The following is an 11,792-nucleotide window of genomic DNA, read 5'->3' as shown; positions in this document are numbered from 1 at the left end:
TCACCTGCCACACCCCAGGGACACCAGTGTCCTGAGCACTGCTTGCACTGCTTGCCTCTATCCCAGCCACCCTTCAGGTGACCCTCCAGGCTGCTCATGGCAGCAAACAGCCAACCCCACGCTCCCCATCCACAGTGTGGTCACCTGTGCTGGCAGCCTGCACCCCACCATGGACCTCGAGGGGACATCCAGTGAAGCCCCTTTGCAAACGTGTTTGGGGAGCAGCCAGCTGTAACAGACCCTTGATCCTGCCCCGGGCCCCCGGGTAAACCTGGCAAAGCCTCACTGCAGCGAGGAGCTCCAGCCTCCTCCCAGCCGGCTGCAGCTGCCCGGCTCTGGAAAGGGGCCTTTAAAAACAGTCCCCAGCCCACTGGAGATGGCAGCAATCAGGCCCAAAACTCCCCCTGTCTCATTTCTGGGGAGGTGCTCCATCTCAGGGGCTGGAGGACCTCACCCCCAGCACCTGTGAGCACTCACCTTGCACTAAATGGGGAGTGGCCAGCTGCCCATCAGGCCGGTGGCCAGCAGCAGGGATGGGTACCCCCAGAGGTGGCTGTGGCACTGGTTGATGGGTCAGCCTCATCACCTCAGGTGCTGGTGGATCTCAGTCCCAAATGCTTACCAGGGGATCTCTAAGAGCCACAGCTGTTACCCTGGGCATCCATCACTTGAGCAGATGCAGCCATGGCATTTTTGGCATTCAGCCCTTGGAGCTGTGGGCATTAAAAGTTAAAAATCTCGCCTGTGCTGGAGCCAAGGCCTTGCCTTCTGCTCCCACCCAGATCTCTGTGTTCAGGGTGGAGGGAAGGGGTAGGTCTGGAGACAAAGAGACACAAAGAGGCTCTGGTGGTAGAGCTGTACCTTTCTGCTGGGGGAACATCTGAGTCCTTGACTGAATGACAAACAGGCCCTCACTGCTGGGCTGAGCTGTAGGGCCAGGGCTCCTTTATCCTCAGCCCGCTCCAAGCAGGGACCTCTGCAGAGACGTGACTGTGACCACGGACCCGGACTCCTGGCACCAGTCCCATTTGGCCAGGACCTGGGAAATTTACTGTCACCCATGCAAAGGGAAGGGGATTCATGTTCCCTGTCCCCTTTTCCAGCTGGCTCTGTCAGCCTGGGGGTTGTCAGAAGGGTTGGAGTATGGACATAGGGTCGGAGATACGTCCTAGACCAGGTCCCCTGTGTCCCCCTCTCTTCTTAATTGCATGCAAGAGCTGGAAATTTCCCGTGTCTTTTGTCCAGATACTGGGGCTTGTTCTGTCACAGGTCCCACCTGGGAAACTTCTGAGTCTTTTGTTGAAGGATTCTGGTGTTCTGTAAGACAGGTGGGGGATGTGTCCTACTCTGACAGCTCGGTGGCTTACAGTAATGAGGAGAGCTTGAATAGCCCCCATAGGTGGCCGTGCTGGCCACTGGGACAGACTCCCACGGCCACAAAGGCTGTACTGGCTTCCGGACTGATGCATCAGTGAACTCTTCCAGCACTGTCCCAGATCCCCAGCGCTGATGTGAAGCCAATGGCATCCCTGCTCTGAATGAGAGCTGGCACCCCGCCACGCATTGCACAGACACCGCAGAGCACCGCCCTGCTCGCAGCCCGGGCACAGCCTGGTCCCCGGGGCAACCCCCCGAACTACACCGCCCTCCCACCCGGGCACGGCTGGCTCCAGCCGCCCCTCAGAAGGGCACAGCGTGGTTTGTGCACTCTGTGCCCGCGAGGTGCCACGCCAGGAGCCGCTCAGAGCGTGCACTCGCCCCGCCGCAGCCTGCGGGCCGCCGTGCCATGGGCAGGGCACGGAAACACCCCCATCCCTGCCCTCGGCGTCCCCAAACCCCGCTCCCGGGCGCACCTGCGCAGGAATGAGAGCACGCAGAGCCGGAGGGTGCCCGAAGGTGCGGCAGAGGGAGCAGAGGGTGCGCGGCACGCTCGTGCCCGCTCCCTCCAGCGCCCCAGCGCACCGCTGCGCCCTCCTTCCCTCCCTCCCCGCCGGGGCCGCTCCGGGCGCGCCCTCCCCGGCCGGAGCCGCCCTCAGCCCAGTCCCGTCTCCTCCCCTCCGCTCCTCCGCCCCTCCCGCTCCAGCTCCCGGCGCTGCCGCCGATGCCAGAGCGGGCTCAGCCCGGCAGAGCCCTCGCCGCGGCGAGTCCCCCGAGAGCCCGGCCGGCAGCGAGCCTCCGCCGCAGCCCTGCCCGCAGCCCGCAGCCGCTCTCTGCGGGCCCGCTGCGGAGTCACCGCAGAGGACACGGACCTGCGGCGACAGCAGCAAATGCGCCCAGCGAGCGGCAGCCGCCCCCGCTGGGCTTCTCCCGGGCTGGAGGCGAGCTCTGCCCCCGCCCAGGGCCGGCGGGCCCGGCCGAGGTGCCACTCGCTGGCCGCTCCCCATTGATGTTACCGTGTCACCTGCGCTCGGAAAGCATGTGGGGACACGGCTCCTGGCTGCCGTGGGACAAGGGGCTGGCTGGGGACAGCCGCTGCTAAGAAACTGTCCCCCCCCAACTTTGTCATCGCTCTGATCTGCTGCCACCAGGTCCCCCATGAGGTCGCTGCTGCTGCCGCTGCTGGTGCTGTGCGTGCCGCGGCTCCCAGGGACCCTGGCAGAGGTAAGCGCCCGACTCCCCAGCTGGGCTCCGCAGCTCTCGGCTGGCGGCTCGCTGCCGCGCGGGGCTGCGGCTGCCTGGCCCTGGCCGTGCCGCCGCGCCACATCAGCGGCGTTCGCCCTCCCGAGCGCCTTCCCCCGCCGCCCCTCGGCCCCTGGGCTCGCTGCCTGGCAGCGCAGCGAGTCCCTGTTGCCGTGGCTGCGCGGCTCCTCGCCCGGCCGTGGTCCGGCTCCTGTTCCCAGGGGTCCCCAGCCGCTTCGCTCTCCTCTGCCAAAAGCGCCGCGATCGGTGGGGAGCCGGAACGAGTCTGCCCGCAGAGCCGAGGGAAAAGAACGCCAGGAAGATGATGGTTCTGCTGTGGCTTGTTGCAGGACAGGGAGTGGGCAGGAGACATTTCCTTTAACGTGGGGGGAACTGACGCCAGTCCATAGCTGGGCACACCCTGCTGGGAGCAGGCTGTGAGAGAGCGGGTGTCGCCACTGCCGGGGAGGGTGCCGGGGGCTCCGGGGATTCTGTTCTGCCCGTTTGGCAGCTGGACTGAGGTCTGTGGTCTCTCCATCCTCTCTCCTGATGGTGGTAAGGAGGTGTGCCTGTAGAGAGAATGAGATTGCCAGGCTCGTCCAGAGCTCAGTCCCTCCCTCTCTCTCCAGAACTTCTCTTGTGCCCTGCCTGGCTTGGTGGCCTTTTTTCCTATGGGCATAGTCCCATGTTGGTCTGTAGCCCCAGGACCTGCAAAAGGCCAAGGCAGCCCACAAGCTGCATCTGCCAAATCTGTCTCCCTGCCCTGGCTAAGGGAGGTCTGAGAAGTGACCCAGTCCCTCCTAGGAAAAGGAGTCACAGCCCACAGATGCCATGTCAGGGTGGGATCTGTGCCTGGTACAGGGCACCTCTCCCAGGTGTTGGTCTCAGCTTATCCTGCTCCTCTCTCACTTGACCCTTTCAATTCCCCAGGGCGAGGGATGCAACCACACAGCACGGGCAGGGCTGGAGGGCCAGGATGCTCCAGGTGAAAGAGGTGAGTCACAGCAGCGAGGACCCTAGGCTGAGGAGGGCAGCATGGTCTCCGTGCAAGATGAGCAGATGTGCTGGACTAGGACTTTTGGAGTTAAGAGTAGCTTTGTAAATATTCTCCTTTAGGTTAGCTACATGCCCAGGGAAGGGGGAGAGTCAGTCCTATCCTTCTCCAGCACCAGCTATATGGGGGCACAAGGCTCCAGAACTCTGCTTCCACAGAGCACCAGCTGGGCTCAGTGGCAGCGCAGCCATAGTGCCCTGCTCAGAACCTTGGAGTTGCCTGGGTAAGATCAGAATCTGTAAGACAGCCCCACGGCTGCTCTAGGCACAGGACCCACGTGGCATCAGTCTGTGCCAGTGAGAAACCACCTGGATGATCCACAGGCACCCATCAGGGCATGAGGTGTATGTGGGTGTGCTGTCTGTGATGTGGTTAGTGGGAACATGAGCAGTGCTGGGGTCACAGGCCTCTGGCCCACTTTAGGTACATTTGTGCTGCAGATGTGAGGAAGGTGACCAAGAGATGGTGAAGGTGATGAAGGTGTTAAAGCCACTGGAAGCTCAAGCAGAAAAACATGGGCTGAGAATTCACACCTTCAGGAGATAAGAAAGAGCTTGCAGTAACAAACCATCCCAGCCTGACACCAGGCAGGACAGGGACCTGTGGGTTGCCTTCAGGTCAGCCCTGCCTGGTGCTCTGGTTGTCTGCTGACAGCAAGGGTAGCCCAGGGCAGCTGGCCCAGGATAGACACCTCACCAATGGCACCCAGCTACATTTAGTTAGCTAAATGTTGCCCTTCCTGAGCTGTCTGATCCTAAATATGCCCTTGAACTTCTCAGGGATGGCACTGAGAAGGCCTTTCCCAGGGGCACTACGTGCTCCAATTCATGTCCATCTGATGTCCTCTGGTCCTTTTGCCCTCACCCCACAGTGCTTCTCCCTGGCTGTGTAAAGGGCGCCCCATGGCAGCCTCTGGGGCAGTCATTGTGCTTGGTTTGTGCTGTCTCACTGTGCCAGACCCTATGCAAGCCTGTCATAACACGTTGCACACCATACATTTTAAGTGCTAATTGTTTCACAAATGTCTTATTAGCACTAGAGCTGTTGTGGCATTTTCCAAAGGCTGAGTGCCATAGAAAGCTCATGGATGTGGCACCTGGGGACTTGGGTTAGTGCTGGACTTGGCAGTGCTGGGGGAACTGTTGGACTCAGTTATGTTAAAGGGCTTTTCCAACAAATGGTTCCATGACTGACAGCAAGGCTGAGGATGGGGGTGTGTAACAATGTGCTGGAGACATTGTGAGGCAGAGATGGACCCTGCCCTGGTCACACCTCCAGCTTGGGCCTGACAGACAGGCTCTGCTTGGCTTCTGTTGTGTAGGTGACTCCTGAGCAGCTCTAAGGGCAGGAATTCAATTGCAGTTTCAGCCACTGACCCACCAATTAGCCAAGCCCTGTATGCCACTTCCCTGTCCCCAGACACTCCATTGCGATGCAGCAGCGGCCCCACAGCCCCAGCACACTGACCTCACTGCTGCAGCACAGCCAGGGCAGGGACACGCCTCAGCAGGGGCTGGGGCCAGTCTGGTCCCACATCTCCTCCATGCATGCAGTGTCCCGCTCTTCCCATGCCACCTCTGAACTGGGCAGGATGGGGGTGACTCATTGTCTGGATCCCCCCAAAGCAGCCTTTGGCCCTCCTCTGTCAGAGCCCACACAGAGGCAGAGACTATTGCAGGGAGCATAATGGTCCCCCTGTCATATCCATCCTGCCTCCTAACTGGCCGCTGTTTTGCTTCTCCATGGTGGACCCAGAGCCTTCAACATGATTTTGGGGGGCTCAGGCCAGCCAAGGTGATGAGCAATGGATTATAGCCAGCCAGAGAGCTTCTCTGCCTTAAACCAGCACTGTCTGGAGCAAAGCCCATGGTGACTGAAACCTTCTGGTCTTTCTCCAGTGGAGCAGGTGCTCCATGCTTAGGAGCATCTCTTTGACAGCTTCCTTTGGCCCAAGTCCATGAAAGTTTGAACATTCTTGTGTTTCCCAAAGGCTGTTCAGAGCCCTTGGGGTCAGGGTGGTGGCCAGTGCTTGGTGTGCCCCAGCAAGGGTGGGTGGCTGGGAGCTGGCCCTGCAGGCTGGCCCACAGCACCACCAATCCCTGCTGAGAGTTTTGGATTTGCCTCTGCAGGCACCCTGCTGAATGTCAGTGTGAGTGACCATGACCGGTCAGACTCCCTCCTGCTGTCCTGGGATGAGCCAGAGGGAGGTGCCAAGGGATATTTCCTTGCCCTGTCCTCCCTGGGGTCAGGCATGCTGCTGCAGAATGGGTCTGCTGGACCCAACGCCACCAGCTTCTGGTTCCACGGGCTGACCCCTGGCACGCGCTACGAGATCGAGGTGACAGCCACACTGGCCTGCATGGACACCACCAGCCAGACCATCACAGCACAGACAAGTAAGGCCTCCCCAGGAGCTCAGTGCTCCTACCAGTGATTGTTGTGCTGTTTGGAGTCCTGCTGGTTCGTGGGAGGTTGGGCTTTTCCTCGCTTTGCCAAGAACTAGGGTCCTTCCTGGCTCCCCTGAGTCTAAAGGGTCATTCCCTCATCCTTGTGGAGGAAGGGGCCTGCCTTGCACCTTGTACGGGCTGGGTTCGTGCCGTGTCTTCTCCTCCTAGAATAATGGAGGTAATGATGGACCAGCTTGCAGAGAGCTGAGGGAAATGTCATGCCTGGAAGTCAAAAAATAGCTACAAGGAGGGAGCATCTGCTCCACAATTTTGGCACATGTCTGTCAATCACTGGTCACCCCCAGGCCTTGCTCTGTGCCAAGGGCTGTAGAAGGGGACAGGGCTGGTGGTTCTACAGCTCAGGTGGGGATGGCAGCCCTTGCCTGGACCTCTCCAGAAGATGCTGGAGTAAATCAGTGCAGGTGAAGGTGGGAAACCTAGCAAAGGAGAGCAGAGCTGGAGGAAGGAGATTGGGCAGTGGAAGGGTTGGTGTCAGGCAGCAGTGGCAGAAGCAGAAGCTGGTTGTCACAGAAAGGCAGGTGGCAGGACCCACAGGCCAGCAGGAACAGAGGACCTGTCAGCAGGTGAGCTTCAAGGTGATGATGGCTTCACCTTTATGTGTTGGCCCTGACCAAGCCTCCCTGCTCTGTTCAGAGGAACTGCTGAGACTGATCCAAGGGGATGGTGCAGCCCACACAGCCCATAGGAGGCTGGTGAGTGGTCAGGGAGGTCATGGGGCTGTGCTTGGGGAATCCTTGCTGGAGCCCCTCTGCCCTGGAGACAGGCTGGGAGAGCTGGGCTTGTTCAGCCTGGAGAGGAGAAGGCTCCTGGGTGACTTTAAAATGCCTTTTAGTACCTAAAGGGGATTTGAAAACAGAGAAATAGGGGCTTTTTTTAAATGGGCAGATGGTGGCAGGACAAGAGGGAAGAAATTTAAACTGGCAGAGAAGTTTAGATCGGATCTTAGGAAGGAATTCTTCACTGTGAGGGTGGTGAAGCCCTGGCATAGGTTGCCCTGAGAAACTTTGTCTGCCCTGTCCCTGGAGGTGTCCAAGGCCAGGCTGGAAAGGGATGGGAACACCTTGGGCTAGTGGAAGGTGTCCCTGCCATGGCAAGGGGTGGGACTGGATGAGCTTTAGGATCCCTTCCAGCCCAAACCCTTCCGGGATTCTGCGACTGGGTCCTGTGAAGCTGGCTGGCAACACCTCCCCAGGCCAAGGCGAGTTCCACCAGCGCGTGAGCAGCTTGCCAGGTGAGCTGTGTCAGAAGCAGCCGGCAGCGTGTGTGCCATGTCCCACATGTCCCACAGGTCCCTCGCCCGTCCGTGCCCTGACCCTGAGCGGCGGCGCCGCCTCGCTGCGCGCGGCCTGGGCGCACGGGCCGGGCCGGCGGGACGGCTACCGCCTGGCGCTGTGGCACAGCCACTCCCAGAGCCTGCTGAGGAACGTGTCCCTGCTGCCCAGCGCCTCCGCCTTCCTCTTCGACGGGCTCCAGGCCGGCAGCGAGTACGCGCTGAGGGTCAGCACGCTGGCGGGCTCCCGCCAGGCCAGCACCAGCACGCACCAGTGGACAGGTAGGCATGATGGCTGCGCCTGCCCAAGGAGGAAGGGGTGGCAGGAAGGGCTTGGCAGGAAGGATGCAGCACACGTGCCGGGCTGGCAAGGGAAGAGGTGTCCAGGCTCGGGATGGGGAGCTTGTGAATGGTGGGGAGCAGCTGGAGTGTTTCACATCCTCACTGTGAGCCGAGTGCCCGGGCCAAGGGGAAAACTTTGCACCTTGGGCCTGCCTTGCAGCACGCACGGCTTGGGTTTGTCTGTTCCCAACAGAGAGGGGCAGTCTGGGGATCCTGGGTCTCTTGGCTGCTGAGAGCTGCAGGAGTGCTGCAGCACCCAGCCTGCCACCCCTCTGCCCTGCAGCCTGAAAGAACATGCCAAAGTGGAGGGACCTCAAGGGCCCCCCAGCCTGTGTGGGATGGGGCACAGGAGAGACATCCCTCAGTACCTACCAGACCTTCACCCCCATGCCAGAGAGAGCAGCTGTGGGCACAGGGGCCCCTGGGGAGAGAGGAGGGTCCAGAGACCACCAGCCCCAGTGCTGAGCTTGCTGTGTCCTGCTCTTCCCCTCAGCTCCCTCCATCCCCACCCAGCTGAGGCTCAGCCCAGGTTCCAGCACCAGCCTCGTCGCCTCCTGGGCAGATGCTGCAGGGGCCGCCTGGCTCCACCTGGAGCTCCGCGACCTCCTCACCCAAAAGGTCAGCATGAGCCTGTCAGCCAGGAGGGGCCTCAGCAGCTACACCTTCCAGCACCTCCACCCTGGCACTCACTACTGGCTGGGGCTCAGCGCCACGGCTGGGCCCTACACCGTGCTGGGACCCAATGCCACTGCCTGGACATGTGAGTATCAGCTTGGTGGCCCCAGCATTGTCTCTGCCTCTGCTCCAGCCTCTGAATCCAAAGTGCAGCCTCCTCCTTGGGTGCTTGGACCTGGCCAAAAGCTGCTCCAGCACTCAGCTGTGGGGCACTGCTGCCGTGGGGCCAGTGAATCCCCTGTGCTGGCTTGCTTCTCCCTGGGATGCAGGGGGAGCAGCCTGTGGGCTCTCCACTAGGAGAAGGATGGAAGGGCAGCAGATCCCACTGGTGCTCAGTGCTGCTGGGGCTTGGCTCTCATGCGCCTCAGGGCTGTACAAGGGCAGCAGAAAAAATGGGGTAAGGGGGCAGCAGCTGAGCTGGTTTGAACTGGAAGCCTCTGGAAGGGGCTTATACAAGAGCAAGAAAGACTTTTTACATGAGCAGACAGTGATAGGACAAGAGGTGAATGGTTTTAAACTAAAATAGGAGAGGTTTAGATTAGATGTTAGGAAGAAATTCTTCCCTGTGAGGATGCTGAGGCCTTGACATAGGCTGCCCAGAGAGCTGGGCACAGGCTGCCCCATCCCTAGGAGTGTCTAAGGCCAGGTTGGACAGGGCTAGCGAGGTGGGATAGTAGGTGCCATGGCAGGGGGTGGGAATGAATGAGCTTTAGGGTCCTTTTCAGTCAAAACCATTCCACAATTCTGTGATTCTATGAAATGAATTTTTGGTGCTCTTTGATTGTTGTCGAGGATATGCTGTGGTAGCACCTGATAACCTCATCCTGGTGGATGTTCCCAGCATGATGTGTGCTGTGTAAATACAGCCAAGGAATCCAGGAGCCTCTGGCAGGTCAAAACAGTGAGGGCAGCCCTCCCAGAACCCACTATTTCACCATTCCCCCAGCCCACTCTGCTCTGGCCTCGGGCTGATGAGGGCCCTGAAAGAGGGGCACTTTGCTGGTACTCCATGTCTATGCCCAATAAAAAGTTCCAGTCCTGAACTTGTTCTGCCAGACATTTCCAGAAAAACCAGGAGGGAAATGAAGAGGGCAGAGCAGATTCATAGTGAACACCATGGTAGCGTTGGCCCTCAAATGATGGAGGTGCCAAGCTGCAGCCTCAGAGCTGCTGTGGCCAGTGACTTGTCCTGGCACTGGCCAAACACTGGTTGTGTGAATGCCAGGAGGACCTGGGTACCACCAGGTGTCAAAGTCTCCAGCTCCTTCCCGCTCCACCTGCCAGCCTGGGAAGCTGAAGCCTGCTCCCTGCTCCCTGCAGATGGGATTTTGGAAGGCCTCCAGAGCTCCAGCTGGTTTCTTTCTGCTCTGGAGTGAGGCTGATCCCTGCTGTTGCTGTCTGCAGCTCTGACCTGCTCCACTGAACAAAATTCCCCCATGCCAGACGCACGAGCCAGGGGCGCCTGGCCAGGAGTTTGGTCCAGGCCAGTTCCTGGGAATATCAGCGAGCTCATGGTGGGATGTGAATGGAGTGGAAGGAGACTTTTAAGAATTTCTCAGCAAGGCTGCCAGCTTTGTCTGGACTCTGTTAGCCCAGGAATGCTTGTGCTGGGGAGTGCAGATGACTCGCTCCAAAAGGATGTCTAAGGCTGGACGTAACCCTGCCAGGAATGAGGCTCAGGAGAGTAAGGGGTACAGAGCACCCCATAACCCTGATTTCCACAATCCTACTCCCTTCCAGACCCCTTGAGTCCCCACAATGTGACCCTGAGCAGTGCAGAGGAGCAGAACTCCTTGGAGGCTCGCTGGAGTGTCCCAGGGGGACAGAGGGACTTCTACCTGGTGACACTGCGGGAGGGAGAGGACGGTGCTCCCACGAGGAACATCTCCGTTGGTGGGGACAACGATCATGTCACCTTCCACGGGCTGAGCCCTGGCCAGCAGTACTCTGTCCAGGTGGTGGCAGTGGCAGGGCCCCACAGGGCATCAGCACACAGCACAGCAGCCTGGACAGGTGAGCAGAGAGCCCATGTGTGGCCTTGGGGCTGTTCCTGCTGCCTGATGCGGGCTGGGGGTGAGGCAGGCACAGGGACAGGGCACCTGGGACACCTGGGCTCAAGAGCAGGTTGTGGATCAGAGCAGGAACTTGTGCCTCCCCACAGTTCCTGGTGAGGGTGGGCTCCAAGGTCCTGGGCAGGGATCAAGACCAGATCCTGCTTTGTGCCTTCTGGACTCTGTTTGGCAGGCTGCAGACAGCTTCCTCCCTTCCCCTGACCACAGCTGGGTGGGTGGGCAGGGAAGCACCACCAACCCCCCCAGAGGGGCCAACTCCCTGTGCTCGGTCTCTCCTGGGTGAGCTGTGGAGCCACAGCTGGTGCTGTCCCAGAGCTGCCACTCTGGGAAGGGGCAATTGGAGCTATACACAGTGTGGGGAGGTGCCCACCCAACCCGTGGTGCTGGGGGCACTAAGAGCTCTCCCTGCAGCCCCTTCTGCCCCTGTGTGGGATGGAGACAACGGCAGTGTCACAGAATCACAGAACTGTTAGGGTTGGAAGGGACCTCTGGAGATCTAGTCCAACACCCCTGCTCTAGGGTCACCTAGATCAATTTGAAAAGCAGAAAGCATCTTGTGAAAATAGGTTGTGAAAGCAATCTTCCTGCCTGGTGCACTGCCCCGTGTCGTGCTGTCCTTGTCCCTTGCAGAACCACGAGCACCATCTGGCGTGAGCCTGTCCAGCCGGGGTAGCCCCCACAGCCTGCTGGCCAGCTGGGAGGAGGCCACAGGGGAGGGCTATCTGCTGCTCCTCAGCCTTGCAGAGCACCCTGTGAAGAACAGCTCCTTGCCCAGGGGTGTCACGAGCTTCACCTACGAGGGCCTCCACCCTGGGACCCTGTACACCTTTGAGGTCAGCACCGTGGCTGGTCCCTACACATCCTCACCCCGGTGCATCTCCAACTGGACATGTGAGTGCCACAGCCCCACGTTGCCACTGGATCCTGCCCTTCCCCTGATGTCACGCTCAGGGCACTGTCAGCACACATCTTCCACAGCTTAATCCAGTAACTGGGCAAAAGGCTCAGCAGGAGGCAGATGTGCTGCTGGAGGTGTGTGACCCTGCTGTTTCCCAGTCACCAGGCACAAGGGGCAGCTGAGCCCAGCGCCCTTCTCCTCAGCCACCCTCCTGTGGCACTGCTCAGGCTGTCACTGCCTTCACCCACCCTCTCACCACACACCACCTCCTCCAGCACCAGAACAATTTTTTCTCTGCCGGTTTGAGCTGTGTTGGCCCAGTCCCAGCCAGACTGGTGTGTGGGTGTCAGCAGGGGTGACAGTGGTCCAAGCACCTGGATGCAGGTTTTCCCAG

The 11,792-nt window shown here is 59.9% G+C and overlaps 1 protein-coding gene across 1 annotated transcript in view; it reads left to right on the top strand.

The window, feature by feature from the left end:
- Positions 1-2,243: 2,243 nt before the first annotated feature.
- LOC110469184 (receptor-type tyrosine-protein phosphatase V-like) overlaps positions 2,244-11,792 on the top strand; it is a 37,649-nt gene continuing 28,100 nt past the window's right edge. Inside the window, exons 1-7 of the mRNA XM_077789047.1 lie at positions 2,244-2,601; positions 3,550-3,613; positions 5,803-6,069; positions 7,430-7,693; positions 8,247-8,513; positions 10,169-10,441; positions 11,131-11,391. Of these exons, the coding sequence (XP_077645173.1) occupies positions 2,536-2,601; positions 3,550-3,613; positions 5,803-6,069; positions 7,430-7,693; positions 8,247-8,513; positions 10,169-10,441; positions 11,131-11,391 (1,462 nt within the window). The 5' untranslated portion in view covers positions 2,244-2,535. The remainder of the gene's footprint in view (positions 2,602-3,549; positions 3,614-5,802; positions 6,070-7,429; positions 7,694-8,246; positions 8,514-10,168; positions 10,442-11,130; positions 11,392-11,792) is intronic.

Source organism: Lonchura striata, chromosome 30 (assembly GCF_046129695.1).
Source record: "Lonchura striata isolate bLonStr1 chromosome 30, bLonStr1.mat, whole genome shotgun sequence".
NCBI classification, from domain to species: domain Eukaryota; kingdom Metazoa; phylum Chordata; class Aves; order Passeriformes; family Estrildidae; genus Lonchura; species Lonchura striata.
Note: the sequence above shows the minus strand (reverse complement) of the source record. Positions and strands in the feature narration are given on the sequence as shown.